General features: G+C 38.0%; 1 protein-coding gene across 1 annotated transcript in view; it reads right to left on the bottom strand.

Moving 5' to 3' along the window:
- The window catches only part of LOC126753755 (laminin subunit alpha-1-like), a 34,770-nt gene extending 15,240 nt beyond the window's left edge, over positions 1-19,530 (bottom strand). The window contains exons 1-2 of the mRNA XM_050465425.1: positions 19,509-19,530; positions 13,597-13,931 (exon numbers count right to left, since the gene is read on the bottom strand). Coding sequence (XP_050321382.1) covers positions 13,597-13,931; positions 19,509-19,530 — 357 coding nt within the window. The remainder of the gene's footprint in view (positions 1-13,596; positions 13,932-19,508) is intronic.
- Positions 19,531-19,758: the final 228 nt, after the last annotated feature.

Consider the following 19,758-nt stretch of genomic DNA (forward strand, 5'->3'; position numbering starts at 1 on the left):
TATTGCTTTTTATTTATTTTTTGCTAATCTGCTTTATTTGAAGCCACATGTTTGCTAATGTTGCCACCGACACTTGCAGCAGCAACAAAATACAAAAACAGCAATTGTTTGTTGTTGTTTAGTGTCTATCGTTGCACATATTGGAATTTTTCTTAACTTTACTTTTGTTTGTATTTCATTTGTTGTTTTTGTTGTGTCTCAGCTGCGCGCATACTTGCTGCTGCCAGCTTGCCGGTTGCCATCGTCCATTTGCGTTGGTTGTTGGGGGCTCTTATCGCCTGCACAGCTTGTTTTCACACAACGCACTGATTGTCGTTGTTTTTGTTATAATCATGTTGTTTTTATTTGGAGTATTGAATTCTTTATGGTCTGATTGTAATGTGGTATTTGCTGCCAATCAAGGTTAACTTGGCTGCACACATACATACATACATATGAACTTAAGTTGATGCATGTACTAATACCATTACCAGTATTTGTACTAAATACCATTCAAATAGCAATTCCAATACTAGCGCCAATCTCAATACATATGCTAATACTAATACCCATAAAAATACCAATATCAATACCAGTACTACATAATTTAATCTTCTTAACATATACTAATACTAATATCAAAACCAATACTATACAAGTACCAATCCTAACACCAATACCGATGCTAGTGTCAATCCAAAACCTATGCGAATACCAATACCTATATCAGTATCAATACCAAATACCAATACCAATACCAATACCAATATCAATATCAATACCAATACCAATACCAATACTAATATCAATACCAATACCAATACCAGTACCAATACCAATACCAATACCAATACCAATATTAATACCAATACCAATACTTATGCCTAAGAATTATTAATCCAAACCTATACATATACTAATTTTATAAATAATCAAAAATCTCACTAACAAATAATATTGTATTAAGAAATATCGGGAAATTTCTTAACATAGACGTTTTAATGGTCTTATATATGTATGTATGTTTCTTGGAGAACTTTCGTGAAAAAAGCAAATAACATAAATTAATGAAAGAAGTCACACTTGTTAGTTTTTCCATACACATGTGGTTTACATCTTCCACTCAAAAATATATTTTCAAAATATTTACAAAACAATGAACGCATTCATTCCCCACCACCATCATATACTTATGACATTCCCCACCTTTTACGTCATTCCCACATCAATTTGTACTGTCAAGACAATATGTTTTTCATACGCTTCAGTAAAAGCAGCAATTTCCAACAATCTGTTGAGGAACAGCATCAACATCAACTTGAAGAGCTAATTAGTTGAATCACTTTATAGACCACCTCTATGTGAAGTGCCTACTTCTCATTCTTAAATAGTTTTCATTGTTTACTTCTTGGTAGTTCATATGACCCCATTAAAAATTGTTTCCAATCCTCCTAATTTTCATTAATAGTTCGGCTACTTAGCTGCTAAAAGAAAGTCGTTAAATGGTTTTCATGTTGATCTTGTCAATTACACACATTTCGTCAACGTTGACATTTGCGGTATTGACTTTTATTTTGTTGTGTTGTTTGTTGTCTCCGGAATTGGTGATGCACATGTGTCACTCTCGCAGTGCATTAAAAAGGGTGGGCGTGTGAAAATTTATATGGCATTGAACTTCTGTTCGGAGCGATTTATTTAGTTTAAAAGGGAGATATAAGATGGTATCTGCGGGGGTTCTTTGATGTGTAGATTTGGAAAAAAAAATCGAAAAACATCCGAACTTATATAGAAAATATCACTTTTTCCTTTTATTAATTAAAAAAATATATTTGAGAACGGAACTCTTTACTTAAGTGCAATATTCAGGTAAGTTTCATTTGATCGATCAGTGTCCATTTTGTTCTCCAAGGGTTCGGTAATCAGAGTTTGTAAGGTGGCTGATTCTGTAATTCAAGTTATATTTTTATTGTTTCCCAATTAATCCTAAGTTCTGCTATGTAAAGACTTGATGTCTTTTGAGAAGTTTTTGATAATATTCAAGTGCGCCTAAAAATACTGGACTTGAAACTAATTCAGTCTTCTGAGGTCTCACCTTTCGAAAAAAAGTTTTCTGTGTCATTGTATCTAATAAGCTCGGAAAGCGCTGGTGTACATCCAGAACTTGTGCAGCTGCAGAAACCTTCTTGCACAGAGTGAAACATAAGAAGTCCTCTGAAGTAAAGTCGATCTCGCCGCAATTGTAGGTTTATGACACAGACATTGTCACACACGGTGAGGTTATATATTTTATCAAACGGAAATTGCCAAAATTGTATGGGAGAAGGCGGGGTAAAATCATCTCTTATTTTCTTTTCTCTTGCCCGACTTTTTATCTTGGTCGACGACCAGTTCCTATGCAACTGCGAGATTCTTTTGTACTAAAATACTTGACCTCAACAGAGTACGTATTGTCGCAGTCGTAGGCGTTCTTCTTGCACTTTTCCCAATAGACATACTTATCAGGCTAAAAATTTTGCGGACATTATTGATGTAGGAAGTTGTATGGAGGTGGGTGAGTTGGTAATATCTAGGCACTTTCTCCTCCACTTTCTAGCCTTTGTAACATTGAGGCTCAAACAGCCCAAGTTGACAGTCGTCATACCAACCAATTGGTGGTAAGCTCAAAGTGCCAATTTGTTAGGGTCTTATGTTCTATTATATAGGAGTTTTAGGTACTACATTGGACCAGCGTTATAAGTTGTACAAGTGAGATTCACGTTCGGCTTAGCTAGCGAAGTGGCTGTCAATGGTACCAACCACCTTAACAAATTTGTGGTGAGCTCAAAACGCTTTGTCGATCTATAAGGATCTGGTGATACCCTTTTAGTAGTTTTTGGGCATCAGAAAGGATCGACTGATAGCTGTAAAAGTGAGATTCCTCAATAGAAACAACCCTACGATCTTACCTTGCTTAATATAGTATCTCGATGACCAGACAAACATTAACGAATATACTTTTTTGGTAACAATTAGTAACCCTTTCGATACGGAACTGTTGTAAGAGAGAAATAGCTGAAGATAGCACCATAGAGAAGTACTCAAAAAATTGTTTTTTTTTGTATACAAAGCCAGACATTATCTTTCCTCAATTGATGAAGATTCCAAAAATGAAAGAGGAGTCACCAATAACTCCACGCGCTAACGGTTTAACGAAAAACACACAAATTCAATTAAAACCGTTTAAGCGCAATCAATTTCAACACAACCATTTGTCTTCAATTAAGCACCGAAATAATGTTTCAAAAACTGGCTAACAACCGTTTACAGTTAGTTAAAGCCAAATAGGCAGTCAACAAGTGACGACGGTGTGGCATCCTCAGCCGGCACACGCCCCTTTCGATTTGTGCTGCAAACAATATGCAAATGCATAGCTGCCACATACTGAAGTGCCTGCAACAACATGTGGCATGCAACCAGGATTAATTCTAGCCATACACGCGAGCCAGCGCCGTGATATGTGAATTGCAATAGAGTACAAAAACAAAAAGCGAATTAAACTAAAATATAAACAATTGAAATTTTTAGAGGCAAAAGCACCAAAAGCAAAGCAAAGCAAAGTAGCCGCAATGCTAAGTAAGTAAATAAAATGATCATTAAAATAATTGCTGTGGCTGTTAAATGTTGTTGACGGCTTGTTGCTGACTGCCAGCCAGCTAAACAGCCAAACAACCAACAACGAGGTCCCGCTTTAGTCGCTTAAGTTGACTTATTGTTGTTTTGACTTACTGGCCTGTTGATCGTCAATTGCTTGGCGTTGTTGTTGTTGTTGTTGCGGCGACAGTGAGCGACGAGTGCAACTTGTCAAACAACATGCGCTTTTTGAAAAAGAACAGTTACGAAATGGCAACACAGTGGCAGCATTCCCGGCTACAAGACACTCGGCGAAGGCGGCGGCAGCGGCTTTGCTGGCGTCAAACCAACCAATCGACCAATTTTACAGTTGTTGCACGTTTTTATTCTACCCATTGGTATTGTTGTAATGTGTGGACAATTTTTCGCCAACCAAGCAGCAAAACTTTTCAACGGTTTATTGCCGAATTTGGTAAAAATTAATGAAGCAATTTAAATGCCTCGAGAATTGTGGGTTCAAAGTTAGGAAATGCGCTATACGCAAAGGAGACAAGAACCGTTAAATATTTTTTTTTTTTTTAATTTCCTACTTTATTTATTTCAATTATTTTTTAAATTACTGCTCGCTGTCCGGCAAGAAGTCATAGTCATGCGCTCTGTCACCATTGACGTTATAATATTTATCGTTCTGTAATTTTGACATACCGCTTGTCAATTCTTGACATCTAATATTGGTTTCTTACTAATTCCCGCTACAAATCGGTTTGCTTACTCTCCGCCAAGAAGTAAAGTAAAAAAAAAAAATGTTGCTTTCGAAGATTTATTGTTGTAATTGACAAGAATTGTGCTGACATGGCATGCATGTCACTACTGTGCGCCTTTTGACAAGTGGTAAGTGACAGTTGTGGCAACGGTATGAAATGTGTTTGCTTTCAATTTGTTGTTGTACAAAAACAAATAGTTGATGTAAACTTTACATTGCAAAGTTGTTTTGGTTATTGACTAGAGAGGAGTGCTTGAGTGGAGTGCTGGAGCGAAAAATAACAGCAGCGTTGCATTTCCATATATTTGACGTAAGAAAGTCAAGAGTAGCGGTTTTGAAAAATATCTTACTTTATCTTTGTATTTTAACCAGAAAGCTAAGAATGACATATACAAAGTTATTTCCAAAGCTTGTTGACACAGCATATCTCCTTAAGCTACAGATATACATATATTGAACCGAATATCAAAGTCCGAATGAGAACTAAGTTCTTCAGTAACCGATATTCCCAAATAAATAAAATTTTAATAAGGGAGTCTAGTAAAGGGCTAACTCCGCCCAAAAGCCGAAATTTTTTATGAAGCATGACTAACAAATTCTACATCTGGGTGAATATCGGAATTATATCCCAAATATCCATGGGGTCTAGAGAAACATCTCAGATCTTAAAACACTAGCAACACATGGCATAAAAGTACGAGTACTTTCGGTTAGCGTTGATGGTGGACAGATCAAAAACACATTATTTTAAGCATGAAAGATTTAAGTAGTACTATAGGAAGAACCACCACATCTTATAGAAATCGATATTCGCAAATACAATGTAAGAGTTAGTCTATCTTAAGGAAACTACGGATTTAGGGCCACGGACATGATTTACTTTTAGTACGATGGATGGATGAATGAAGGAGCCTAGTCGAAGACTAATTCCTTTTCTTTAGGGTCCCGAATATCAAACATTTTTTTTAGCAAGATCGACGTAGCTTTGAATGAATGAGCCCAGTAGAAGACTATTTCGTCACTTAACTCGAAATGTTGCATGAAGCTTGGCTAAATGGATTAAAATTACGCCTCTCAATCTATATCTGGCTGAATATCGAAACTACTACCTGATTAAAGGTTATTTCAAGGGTTATTTGAATCTCTAGGGATACATCTCATGTCAAAAGTTCAATAGTACTTTTGGGTATTGTTGACGGTGAACAAACCAAAAACCTCTACTAAGCAATGTGGTAGATTTCATCACTGGGCACCTACCTATAGGATCTCATATTCAAATACTTGATGAACGTGGAATGCAGAGCATGTCTAGAATGAGGAGAAACTTGAACATTGTCCTTGTAAATATACAGCCCTCAGCCAGTTCAGACAGAACATATTCCACTCAATTGGATTTGAAATAATAAAAACTTGCAATCCACTGAGATGCTTCATAAGGCTGAATGCCGACGAGCTCGAAAGAGAGAGCAACCTTACCTAAATACCATCAGGTTGGGAGCGAGTTGTTGGTGTTTTCCTATCTTCGTGCACTCGGGAGCTGGATCTAAGTGCCTCAAGAGAGCTTAGTAAGCGTTGGTTAGCTATCAGTACTTGTAGGTTTGCGAAAACCTTCTGACCCAAAATGGAATGTAAAATATGCATGGAACTACTAGCTCTTTGTAAAATTCAGCTAGTGATTTAGGAGAAGCTAAAGATTATAGAAAATGCCACTTGTCAACGTGCAAGGAGGATGATGAGGTGGAAACATATCGACACTTTCTCCTTCACCAGCTTTCGGAGGGTAAGATTGAAACATTTTGATTAACATACTTTCTACGAACCCGGCGAGTTCGCTGAAGTAGCTCTCTCTAGCTGTCTACATGGGATTATTCGTGGACTTAGTTAGAAGTTTGGTCAATATCTAGTATCTAGTAAAAATGAATCAATAAATGTTCCAATAACATAGATGGCTTTGTAATCATATAATCAATAACATAGATGGCTTTGTATCGAAGCTTGGCTGGAAGGTTCCAATGCATCCACCTCAACGGTTCGGGTTAGGCAACAAGAGTTTACACCCTGTTCTGTCTATGGCGAATCATTTTGCTAGTGAAGAGAAGCATGTGAAAATCGACTGTCAGTAGTTATTTGCCAATAAGGTCAAGGATTTTTATAAGTTATAGTTATCGCTAGACATAAATTTCTTATTAAGGTTGTGAATTCATCATGTTCTTATGTGGGATCTTTCGATGAGTGACCTGCCATTCGAAGGAAGGACTAACGAACAGAAAACAGATACATTTATATATATGCTTTCTTGTCAAAAAAAGGAATTATCAATAAGGTTATTTATCAGACACCTCTCTTACTTTCCATAATTCTTACTAAATAAAAGAAGAAGCCGGAATTTCAATAATTCAAAATATTTCACGCATTTGCGCTAAACATTGTCTGCTCCAGCCACAGGAAGCATTAATCAAGTTGCAACATATTTGAAAAATATTTATGCATATGGTAGGTGAAGGAATGTCAAAACGATGAACACCCACACTTGTATACATACCGCTAAATTATGTACAAAATATGAGCAGGAGCAGTCGCTACCGCCACTGACTTACTGAATTTTGAAGTGACACTTGGAACCGACTGAAGTTTACCAAGAACTCCACTACAAACACAGCCGAAGACCAGACGAGGTTCTAATGACGCCAATTCGAGAACATACGCGATGGTGAGTCATTGAAGTGAATACGAAAATAACAACGACCACGAGTACACACTGGAATATCACACACACACATAGCTGCGTGTGCATGGAGTACGCAAATAGGCGAATATCAGTCTGTCGCTCCGAATGTCTAACTGTCTGTCGTTGGGCACCTATTTCTGTATGAAGTTGACATGCCTGAAATTAAAGAGAGCGTGACGCTTTATGACGCTACCTTTTCGACTGGGGTGGCAACGCTGACATTGCTGCAAGCGCGACTGTCATTATGCTCATTGTGTGTATGTATGTACTTGTGTTGTTCGTATTTGCACGAATATGTAGGCAATTTATTGGCACACACTGTGAGGCAACTGCGTATGTATGTATGTATGTGTGAATGTCTGTAAGAATGAAAATTTTAAAAGTGTGCGGCTTTTGTGGGCGATGGCAGACAATGACAGCAGCTGTCAACAATTTGTTGTTATGCAAAAATATTGTCCGCATGGCGCTTGTAGATATGAATTCGTTTAGACACATGCGAATTTAGACAATTTTTTTAATATACAACAAGGGCTCATGGATTAAACGTGTAACGAAAGAGTGGACCCAATCAAACATTATTTGCGTCGTGCACAGAATGGATAGAAAAAAGATCGTAGAAGAAGAATCGTTAAATGGTTAAACGGTGGACCACTGGGCCGTGGTGTCTACTTCTATCGGCAACTTCTCCGCATCCATACCTCCGAAGCATATGTGGGTGGGGTGGACAAGGTTAGAGAAGGAGTTTTCTGTCGGGAGCTCTTTATCGATTCCTGTTTCAGACGGCCAGACTACCGTATTGTCTTTCAAACAGACGTGGCAGCTGTTAAGGTAGCAACGTATGCACTTCAACGAAGTGCGGCTACTTTTAGGGAACTATGCAACCACTCTGACAGCAGAGCCACTATGCAGGCCTGGAACTCGCTGAAAGTGAGCTTAAAGTTAGTCAAAGAGTATATGACCTCACTTGCTGTAGTATTAAGTTACTGGACATTCAACTCGTCTGGAAGCCTGATCACAGTGAAATCGTGGAAAATTGTAAAGCCGACGAGCTTGCAATAAACGTCACCCTTACCCAAATTAGATCAGGATGGGATCGAGCAAATGTTCGAGTGCATTCGTGCACTCGAGAGCGAGATCCATGGGTTTCGCACGAGCTCAGTAAGCTTTGGTCGGAAACCAGGTTGCGAAAGACTTCGGGTTCAGAGTGGAAAACAAAGGTTATGGAACTACTAGCTCTTAGCAAGGTTCAATGCCCACAATGGTAGGTGTTTTAACTGAACACTGTCTCATTGGCACTCACACAAAGATACTAAAGACTTTGAAGGACTGCATTTATTAAAGTTGCCGGGTGGAAAATGAGGTGGAAACATCTAGACACTTACTTGGTTGACATACTTTCTACGAACCCGGCGAATTGGCTGGATTAAATATCAGCCGGTTCAATAAATTTGTAACTTATTCCAAGCACTTGGATATGTTTTTTGATACGTAGGAGTTCAACAGAGAGATGATTCAAGCTGTCCAAGTGGGGTCATTCTTCACGAAAAATCAGCCTATTGACCTAACTTAACCTCAATCATAGATTCAAAGCCAATATGGATATGTCTCGAAGTACTTCAATGCTAACTTCACCTAGCGAGTAGAGAAACTCAGGAACTTAACATTCATCATTAAACGGCTTAGAACCATTTTTGTAAAAAAGGCTGGCTACAAAAAGAATCTTTGGGTAGCTCATTAATTCTTTGCTGAAACGAATGGTAACAGGAGACGAAAAGTGGATCAAATACTACAATAATGTGTGAAAAAGATCATGGTCCAAGTGTGGTGAAGCTCAACAAATGGTCGCAAAGCCAGGATTGACGCCTCGAGAGGTTATGCTGAGTGTTTGGTGGTATTGGAAAGGAATCATCCACTATGAGCTGCTCCAGCCTGGTCGAACGATTGATTCTACATTTTACTGTCAACAACTGATGAGATTGAAGCAAGCAATCGAAAAAAAAACGGCCAGAACTGATCAATAGAAAAGACCTTCGTCTTCCATCTGATCAACGCTAGATCACACACATCTTTGATGACTCGGCAAAAACTGGGAGAGCTTGGCTGTGCACTTGCACCATCGGACTACCATTTATTTCGGTCAATGCAGAACTCTCTTAATGGAGTAAAGTTGGCTTCAAGAGAAGCCTGTGAAAATTACTTGTCGCAGTTTTTGCCGAGAAGACAGAAAAGTTTTAAATTAATGGAATAATGTCTCTAGCGAAAAAATTGCAAAAGTTGATTGACCAAAATGGTTCATATTTGGTTTATTAAAGTTCATTATAAATATGAAAAAATAAGTTGACATTTTATTAAAATACGAAAATACTTTTTCGACTACCATTATTTTTTGTGTGTTTTCTGCACACTTTTATATCATTTACTGCCAGAGGGTTGGAAAATGAGGTATCCACAGCGACCTGAGGTTTATTCTGGCAGATAGTTACACACCCGTTGAATTCCATTAAATTAGGAAACCTAATAAGTTATATGTAAATATATCGGGTGATTTTTTAAGAGCTTGATAACTTTTTTAAAAAAAAAAACGCATAAAATTTGCAAAATCTCATCGGTTCTTTATTTGAAACGTTAGATTGGTTCATGACATTTACTTTTTAAAGATAATTTCATTTAAATGTTGACTCATGTGGTTTCAACAAGATGGCGCTACATGCCACACAGCTCGCGATTCTATGGCCATTTTGAGGGAAAACTTCGGAGAACAATTCATCTCAAGAAATGGACCCGTAAGTTGGCCACCAAGATCATGCGATTTAACGCCTTAGACTTTTTGTGGGGCTACGTCAAGTCTAAAGTCTACAGAAATAAGCCAGCAACTATTCCAGCTTTGGAAGACAACATTTCCGAAGAAATTCGGGCTATTCCGGCCGAAATGCTCGAAAAAGTTGCCCAAAATTGGACTTTCCGAATGGACCACCTAAGACGCAGCCGCGGTCAACATTTAAATGAAATTATCTTCAAAAAGTAAATGTCATGAACCAATCTAACGTTTCAAATAAAGAACCGATGAGATTTTGCAAATTTTATGCGTTTTTTTTTTTAAAAAGTTATCAAGCTCTTAAAAATCACCCGATATAAGCAAGTGCATGCCCCTTTGCAGATTTCCACAATCTCTTGCCATTATCAGCTCACCTCCGAATATCAATTCGTACGATCACAAATCGTATTTCAACAAATTGTCAACTTGTTTTCAAGCGAATTCGACATCCTCATGTTTATACAAGTGTCAAAAATGGTAAACCAAAACACAACTTGACAACTACATTGCGCCGCGCCAGAAGTCAATGAGCCAGTGGGACCGACCGCTGCTCCACAATTGCCACCAAAGTCAACGGCGACACGTTAACCGCGGGGTCTGAGCCTGAGCATATAAAGATACATGGCTTACTGTTTGTATTTTTTTTTCGAAAATTATATTTACTGCAATGTTTGTATGTATAAGTTTGTACCTGCCACAGTTACAATTTCATTTTCATGCCGATTCAATTTGGATTAGATGGGGATTTGGATTTTGCATCGCATTCAAATTGAAATTGAAGTCAGAGTTGCACGGCGTCGCGTCGTTCTGCTTCGTGTATTTGAATTTGAATTGGAAGTCAAATTGAAATTTTTTATGTAGTTGGCAACTGTGAGTTTGATGCAAAACAAATACGCGCCGACATGGTGACAAAATTGTATAAATGTTTCGCTCAAAATGGAATCTTAATTGGCACCCAGTGCCACGCTACAAATTTGGCGGCAGCGTTCGTACACGAGTGAGCGCCAGATCGATCAATCACCGTTGGAGTGCAGTGGTGTGCGACTTTGCTAACATTTTCTGACTTCTTTTATATGTCATTTATAAATTTATTTAATTTTTGGTTGCGAAAATGTACGATTTTGCTCTCTTTGGGGGCTACCGATTGGAAACTAAAGTGATTAAGGTGTAAGAGTCAACGTGGCAGCCTGATATATGTGGGAATATTTGTGACAGATGTGAAAAGCTTTTCAAAATGTAGTCAGAATTGTTGATTCAGGACCACGTAAAACGGCTGACTATAGTTAGTTCCGTTCCCACGACAGTCTATGTCACCGGAATGGAACCGGAGTTTTATGAGGTGTGAACCACACAGCATTTCTCTAAACTAGCTGACTATAGTTAGTTCCGTTCCCACGACAGTCGAGTCTACGGACCCGAATTATTATGCGGCCAAGGTCTGTACCACGCAGCATTTCTCCAATTTACTTAAGTAATTTTTTCTGCTGCTACTACAACAACAATGATACTCACTATAACTTAAAGCTATCTATATGAAATTCCTGAAGAAGTCTAGAGTGCTTAATGCTTAGAACTGGATTATGCTGACCCAATGAGAGGTTTCTGATCGAAGAACCCGGAAGAAATTTTATTTTTTTAATAAATAGTATAACTTATAAATATTCTATGAACCTTGATTACCTTATCGCAAGCTCCATGAGGTATAAGAATTGTATACCTACTAAGACTACAAATATCCCGGATGCACCACTGACAAGTATTCGCCTGCGAGCTGTAGATACGGTACATTATTTAGGGCTTGTTCTAGAACCTAACATTGAGAACAGATCAATGATGGCATCAATTGCTTGTTACTGTTGCAGAGGAGCCATTGGCAGCAGATAGGGCATCTCTCCAAAAGTAGTCTTCTGGGTCTACGACACTATCGTCAAACTTATTCTGTTCTATGGGGTCCTTGTGTGGGAACCACTTTCTAGGAACCTCGAGACCATGCAATGGGCGACGCTAATAAGCATGTATAGTTCAAGAAGATCCACACCAACTCTGGCTCTTAATGCCATCACGCATATAGTGCGCATCGATATAGCCGGAGGGTTTATGACCGTGAAAGTTTCTATCAGAACAGAGAATTTGGAGATTTGGATGGTTCAAAGCTTGACGCGAAGGTTGGTGGAGGAGTATATTGTCAGGTACTTTGTATCAACTTCAACTATCAGACTTCTTGACTATTCAACCCGGGGTTGCTGCCATTGAAGTAGCGATAAATTTAATATCAGACTTCCTGACTATTATAACGTTTTTCAAATCGAGGTTGCTGTCACTAAAGTGGCGGTAGATTACTGCTACAGAGTGCAGCTTCCTTCAGAGCAGTGACTATTCACTCTGATAGCAGGGCGGCGTTACTAGCTTTGAGCTCACCAACCGTGCGTTCAAGGCTGGTTAAGAAATGCCTAACCTCATTGCCAATGGCATCAAAAAGTGAGCTACAGCATTACATTAAAGAGGATGTGTTGAGCACACTTCACTAATTTAATTGAAGTATTTAAATTATTGGTCATAAATATCATCATGTGCCTAAAAAACATGTAAAAACAAATACTTTTCTTAGTAAATCTTCAACGGAGCTATGTTTAAAGAGCTCCCTGATCCGCGCTCGCTTGTCAATTAGTTTTAATTGAATCATGCCGCAAGTAGTACTTAAGTATAAACAGCAAGTGCAAGTGTCTCGACATAATTAATGCATGCGCTTTGGCCATAAATTCCCTTTCGCTGCCTTGTAGTGGTGAAAAAATGACTTTGTTTGGACTTGACGCAATATTTATGGCGAATTTTTCGCACAAACAAAGAACATTTCTGCTGAAGTACTTGAGAACTGCATTTTTGATTTATGTAGTTTTTGTATACATTCCTGAGTGTCTGGTACTTTATAGACATTTTTCAGGTTTATTAAGACTGAGACTGTTTTTTCAACAACTTTTCAATTACAGCGCAGACAACAATAACTTCTGCTCGGTTTGTAAACTCATTTGGCGGCCAGACAGTTGTTCTACAAACATTCTGCAGCAACTCAACTCATTTTGCTGCCATTAATCATGGGTGTGATGATGAACTGCAACTCGCTTCCGTCATTTCTGACGGCTTTATCTGCGACGCTAACGCGAACTAATCGAATTAAGTAAACGCCTGTTTAGGAGCGACAAGATCAATGTTACTACACACGCACAAACAAATAGAGATCTCTTTATCTGCGTACTAAACTGTGGCGCATTCCTACTTGATGCCGTCGTGACCGCTTAATTGACATCATCAATCAATTGCCAATAGCAGCGTGAAAGTTGCAAAGGCGAACGATGTAAGCTGAAGTTGAAAAGGAACAGGCGTAAAACGAGAGCGCGCCGTGGAAAACAGGATCTGCAGAGCGAGATATAATTACCGAAGCAAAAAGAAATTACTAAAGCGCGTCTCGATCTCGAGTGATCACCGCCATTGAGTTGATATTCAAACGATCGGCGATTAAGCCAACCCACACAAACGCCACAGGCGCGCTAATCGATCACTATCCGCCGGCCAAACATTGATTTAAATGTCAAAATATTATGGCAACATTGCGGGCTTGTTGAAAAGCCGCCGCAGAAAAAGTAGCGCAACCAAAGAAATAACAAAAAAAAGTAACTTTGGATCACTCCTCTTCATTCCACTTACCTGCCGCAAATCCAATGTTATCGTGACGTATTCAAAGTGCCTGCCATACTGTAGCGTCGGCGATTGCCACCAACGCTCGTCGAAATTCGTATTGGAGATGACAGCCTCGATCGGTCGCTGCTTGGCCACATCGGACGATTGCACATTGCAAATGCCACATTGTGTGGCCCATTTCTTGTGCGGATACGCGTCGACTAATTTGCAATACTCTTCGCGCCCACTCTGTCCACAGGTGGCATTGACGGTGATATGTGCGCGTGGTGCAACATTGAAGAGTGGCGGGTAGAGACCGCCGTCGGCTTGTGAGTCCGATTGACTGTTGAGCATGCGCAATACTGTAAGAGAGAGGAAGAGTGTGAGAGAGAAACGAATATTGAAATTATATGAATTTTAGTTGTGGAAAGTTGATTATGTATTTTTGAAATTAAAAATATTAAAGAGTTGGCGAATATATTCAACTTCAATAAAAAAGTAAAGAGGGTCTTAAAAGTATAATGGTTTTAAGTTTAGTCACCCAAACATTGGTTACTCAAGAATAGTAAGCGGTCAATAAAGAAGTCCCCACACCAAAGGTGTTTCAGAAAATATTATTGGTGGATCTTTAGTGTAAAATAATTCTACTCCAATCGTCTGAACCGAGAACACAAAAAAACGTAGGAATCTTCTATGCGAATTACATGAGTAATCTGCTCCTCAAGGAACCATTTGCTGACAAGAGTTATTCTGCGATCTTAATTTGCAAGCTTATGGACTACGATGTCAATGTCATCTGCGAACTCCAGTAACATTGTACTTTTAGAGTATACCGCGCTTTGTTCAACATTAGATTGTAGAAGATGCACGAGAGAGAGAGTCACACTGTCTTAAACCTCTGGTGTCGAACGATTCAGCGAGGTCCCAATTTTATTGAAAATGGTGGTTGTGTTCAACTACATTCTGCTTAGTCGTATGAGTTTCGAGGGGGACCAAATTTAGACACGACGTCAAATAGGCAGCTCCTGTCAATGCTGTCGAAAATGGCTTTGAAATCGACAAAGGATGATGTATGTATGTTGATCTGTTTGCCGACGGTCTTCTCTAGGATTTGACGTAATGTGAAAATCAATGGTGGTAATGCCGCACTGAAAAGGTTCAACCAGTTTGTTTAAAACGGGCTTAAGCCTTATACAATATGCAATGTTAAGAAAGAGGATCCCGCGATATTGAGTAGAACATTTATGATGTAAAAAGTAGTTCATTTCGAATGTAAATAAGTGAACCGCCAAAATGGTGGAAAAGTATAGACATTGTAGTTATTCGAGACCAGAAGAAAACGACAACATGATTAATGAGGAATGTTATATATTTGATGTCAAGTTTTCCTCCAACATCCTTATGAATCCACCTTTCAAAAACAACCAATATTGTCTTAATGATACTCGAAAGCATTATCTCAGGATACAGAAGATGCCAAGTCGTTTTGGAAGACATCTTAGACAAACATATCATATGAAAAAAAGGATATGCTGATTTGGATGGATTGTCTTTTATCCGGGATGACCCGAGATTGACTATTTGTGGCTTGAGGAGAAAAAATTAAATCTTTATATTTCACTTCCTCTAGCGTTTCGGATTTGAGTCAGTTGAGTCCAAATTTTCCTAAAAAACAGTCTACTTACAGCAAAGATCTTAATATTATGCAGCTTCCATTATAGTCCAACGTCTAAGTAATTACTTTAGTACTAGTAGGAATCTTTTTTGGGTCGTTATGGACTTTTTTGAAGTATATCTGCCTTCTATGACAGTTACAGCAGCTTGGATAACCATTTCGGTCGGCAAAGATCTACTATAAGATTTTGGATTCCTACCACTGGACTCGCCTTGTGTCATAAAGGTCAACACTGCATTCTTTTTTATAGTCCATAGTCTACATATTTCACCGAAATAAATCTAAAACTTTTAAATCCACTTAAATACCGATTACTGAACAATCACTAAATCAATTAAAGAGCCTATTTATTTATTTTTGGTTACGGAATGCGGATTACTGTTAGACAACTTGCATAATTTATTGGCAAATTTTGTCTTTTCGGCACTAAATCACGGCAGTTTTTCTAAATCGCCATGCCACCCAAATTTTTTGCAGCAAAAATTAAATAAAAATTGAAATAAATAAAAATCAAAATGTAAACGAAGTGATTTAGATAAATAACCGGTAAGTCATAAATACCGCAAATGATTGACCCCGAATTCATAAACAAATTTAACGCAAACAAATTTTTTTCTTAATGTGGCAAAAAATTGCTCAGAACTTGAGCTGTCACAACGAACGAATAAATCTGTCAGATGAATGCAATACAAGAAAGCAATTAATAACGCATTTATGGTGGACAGACACACAAACACACAAGTTTATAGCAGAGGTATATGAGGGTATTACTTGCCACGAAATACAACTTAATTTCTCATATTTAAGTGGCGACTAAGCGGATAAGCAACTTTAGTTGTTTGTTGGTGGCGCAGGTGAGGTTCACTGTTGCATGCTTTTTCGGCAACATTTCGCTCTTGTTGGCCGGTGAAGCTGCCAAATTTTGTCTGTCTAGAGACAAGTGTGACCGAAACGCATGTGCTGCGCCCGGCATATGTCTCGACGGACCGTGTTGTATGGTAATAATTTTAATTATGTGGAAATAGAACACTTGTAATGAATTCTCGGAAAACTTGCTAGAAAATTTCAGGCATGTGTGGTTCAAAGAAAAAAACATAAAAAGGAAAAATAATAAATAAATAAATTACGAATAAAAGAAGAAAAAAGATATCTGCAGCGAGTCGTTTTTATAAAAATCCGCGGGCAAGGCAGTCTGCTCAGCTTGCTACTGGCAGAGTTTGATGTTCGCTTAGCAGCAGCTGGTTTCAAAACTAGATGCTTAGAACAGCCGAGCTGCCTGCTGGTATTAAGATTTATTTATGATGAACGTGTTGCAAGTGTTTTTCAATAATTTTATGATTTTTTAATAATTTTTTCAGTTAAATTTAGTCATAAAATTGCAGCATCTGTGCTCAGTATTGAAAAATTTGAAAACAAAAACTGCAAAAATGATTCAAGACATGTGACAAATTGCTTCCAATAGACTGGTTGTACTTTGTTTAAAAAAAAAAAAAAAAAAAGATATCTCTTCAAATTAAAAATTGTTAACTTTGGCTTTGTATGGCAGAATACCCTTCCCAGGTCTGATTTTTAGAGCAAAAAATGGTCCGTGCCAAATTTCGTGAAGATATCTTTTTAAACAAAAAAGTTTTCCATATAAGGACTTTTGATCGATCAGTTTGTATGGCAGCTATATGCTATAGTGATCTGATCTTAAGAATTTCTACGGAGCTTATAGCGCTTCTTAAAGGATAATTCGTGCCAAAATTTCGTAAAGATATTTCATCAAATATCAAACGTTTCCCTACAAAGACCTTAGTTTGAGCTGTCAGTTTGTATGACAGCTAAATGATATAGTTGCTCAATATCAGCGATTCCAACAAATAAGAAGCAGCTGAAAGAGAAAAAGGCGTGTGTAAAATTTCGGAACGATATCTCAGTATTAGCACCATAAAACTGAGGTACAATTTTTGATATATACACAGGGATCGTTGAACATGGCTTAATTGACTTAGCTCATTATTCTAATCATAATGCTGTCTCCAACGCTTTCTTCTGAGTATTATACACTTCGTGGTAAACATAAAACACCCTGTTGAGACTATAAAAAAATGAAAAACCAGAACAGTTTTACATTTTTTGCTCACTTTTCGAATTGAAAAGAAAAAAAAATTTGTTTTTCTTTTTGCATAAAAATCAAAGCAGAGTAATATTTGCAAGCGAATTATAGCATGTGTAAATTAATTACTCTACTACAAATGCTTTTTGAAACGACAAATTGCGCATGCGTGCAGACACACATGATTTCTCAGCTCATTTACATTAAGTGCAGCAAAAAAAGTTGCCGCCTCGCGTGCTTGTAACGAGCGAACGTTAACAAAAATGTATTATATTTTCATAAAATTTCATGTTTGACAAGTCAAATGCATATTATAACTGTAAAATGAACAAGTCATAAAATTTTTATTTCAGTAAAAACGCACCACTAATGACAAGCTGCCACCTTCAAGTAGCTCTGACGAGGTTGGGTGAGTAATAACAGTCGCTTGGCGACGGCGGGCGCCAGTTTATCGCAAAATTGCCGATATCGCTTCAGCGTATTTTAATTTAAAAAGCCATTTGTGGCGTTTTGAAATGCATTACGAATTCATGAAATGCCTCGGCTGTCACATTTATGCGCACGTAATTGCCGAATATTTACGAGCAAGCGCTTGCAAGCGGTGAGCGGTGAGTACAGGCGGTGGGTGAGGGCGTTTCGAGTATTATATCATCGGCTTCGGCTTATCAGCGGCTGTCAGGCGTTGTGCATTTCGTATTGAATTGCATATTGAGTGTTATTTGGAGATTGTCGAATTTATAATATATTTTTGGTAAGACGAGGAGAATTTTTGAAGAAAGGACTAAGCATACTTCTTTCTAGGTACAAAGCTGGTGATAAAATTTGACTGTGGATCTAGATTGCAAACTAAAACGCGTTGTTTATACATTGTTATGCCTTTTTGCTATTTTATTATAATAATATTATATTCCCTCAAATTTATATAAGCACTAAGTAATTGTTTGAAATTTTCACTGTGAATATTTATACTGTTGCAACATACTGCTAGAGGGTATAATCGTTTTGTACACCTAAAAGTTGCAAGTATCACCTAAAACTAATTAAGCTAGATATAGGGTTTCGTATACATAAATGATCCGGATGACGAGAAAAGTTGTATGTCTGTCCTCCGTCCGTGCAAGCTGCAATTGAGATGAAACTTGATATGCGCGTTCCTTAGTAAAAAACCACTGCCACGCCCACAAATCGCCATTATCCGAAAACCTATAAAGTGCCATAACTAAGTTAATATATAGAACAATAACTAAATACGCCAGAGACATTAAATTTTACCTCCGAGATGATATGAGAAGATGTGAAAATTGAAAGCTGAGCGTGGTACCACCCACTTTTTTCGACTAAAATTAGTACGTCGCAACCTTCTCACATTCCTATGTCCCAGCGTGTAAATAGGCGAAATCGGCTACAACCATATAGCACAATTTTAAATTCCACTTGATTCTTTCACTTTCCAGTACACAAATCAAGATCAAATTAATATAACGACAAGTATGCTACCTTATGACTAAAAATTGACCACATTCAACCAAAACTATTCAAGCACCAATGTACCTGGTATCTACAATTGACTTTCGACCGAAAATATCGGTCCATGTGCGAGATATACAATTAAAATTCATAGAGAGTTCTTTCCTGACAATAATATCTTAGTGTATCGAAAATGGATTGAATCGGATCAATACTTCTTTGAGCCCCAATATACCTTACATAAAGACTTTCGAACTTCCAGGTGTCTTTATATTGCACATATCGGCCAAAACTTGAGTTATCTAAATGAAAATTATAGAACTTGTTTTATTCGCGTGTACCTTTGGGCCTAAAATAGATACAATTTGGTGAAAAATTGTCCTAGCTCTCATATAACTAATATCAGAAGTTTTGATAATCCGGCTCCATATAATTAGTGATTGTATGTATGTGAGGTACCTTAATGAAACCCAAGAAACATTTTTTAGTATGTAGCGTTATAAGAGTTAATAGCTAAAATCGCCGATGAGCTTGAAAGAGATGGTAACCTAAGCCAATGACATCAGATTGGTAACGAGTCGGTACTCCGCTATAGCGTTAGATCTATGAACCACCGTCAGTTTAGCAAAAACTAAAACTTGTGCAGCGGCGAGATCATTCTGGCCCAAAGTAGAACCCAGGAGGTCCTTAACTACTTACTCTTAGCCGCCATGGTAGGCATTCTAATTGGACACTGTCCAATAGGCCCTTCCTACAGACTTTCGGCGAAACAATGAAATTGCTGGATTGATATTCATTGATTTATATGTGTCTGGTGATCTATATCTAACAGTGGGTGCAGAAGCTAGTGGAATCCTGCGTCAACTTTGGCGTGAGGACCGGCCCTACAACCTAAGCAAACTCGTATAAATTGAACTGGGTAACGAAAAATGCACACTTCGACAGTCAA

The sequence above is a fragment of the Bactrocera neohumeralis genome, chromosome 3 (assembly GCF_024586455.1).
Source record: "Bactrocera neohumeralis isolate Rockhampton chromosome 3, APGP_CSIRO_Bneo_wtdbg2-racon-allhic-juicebox.fasta_v2, whole genome shotgun sequence".
NCBI classification, from domain to species: domain Eukaryota; kingdom Metazoa; phylum Arthropoda; class Insecta; order Diptera; family Tephritidae; genus Bactrocera; species Bactrocera neohumeralis.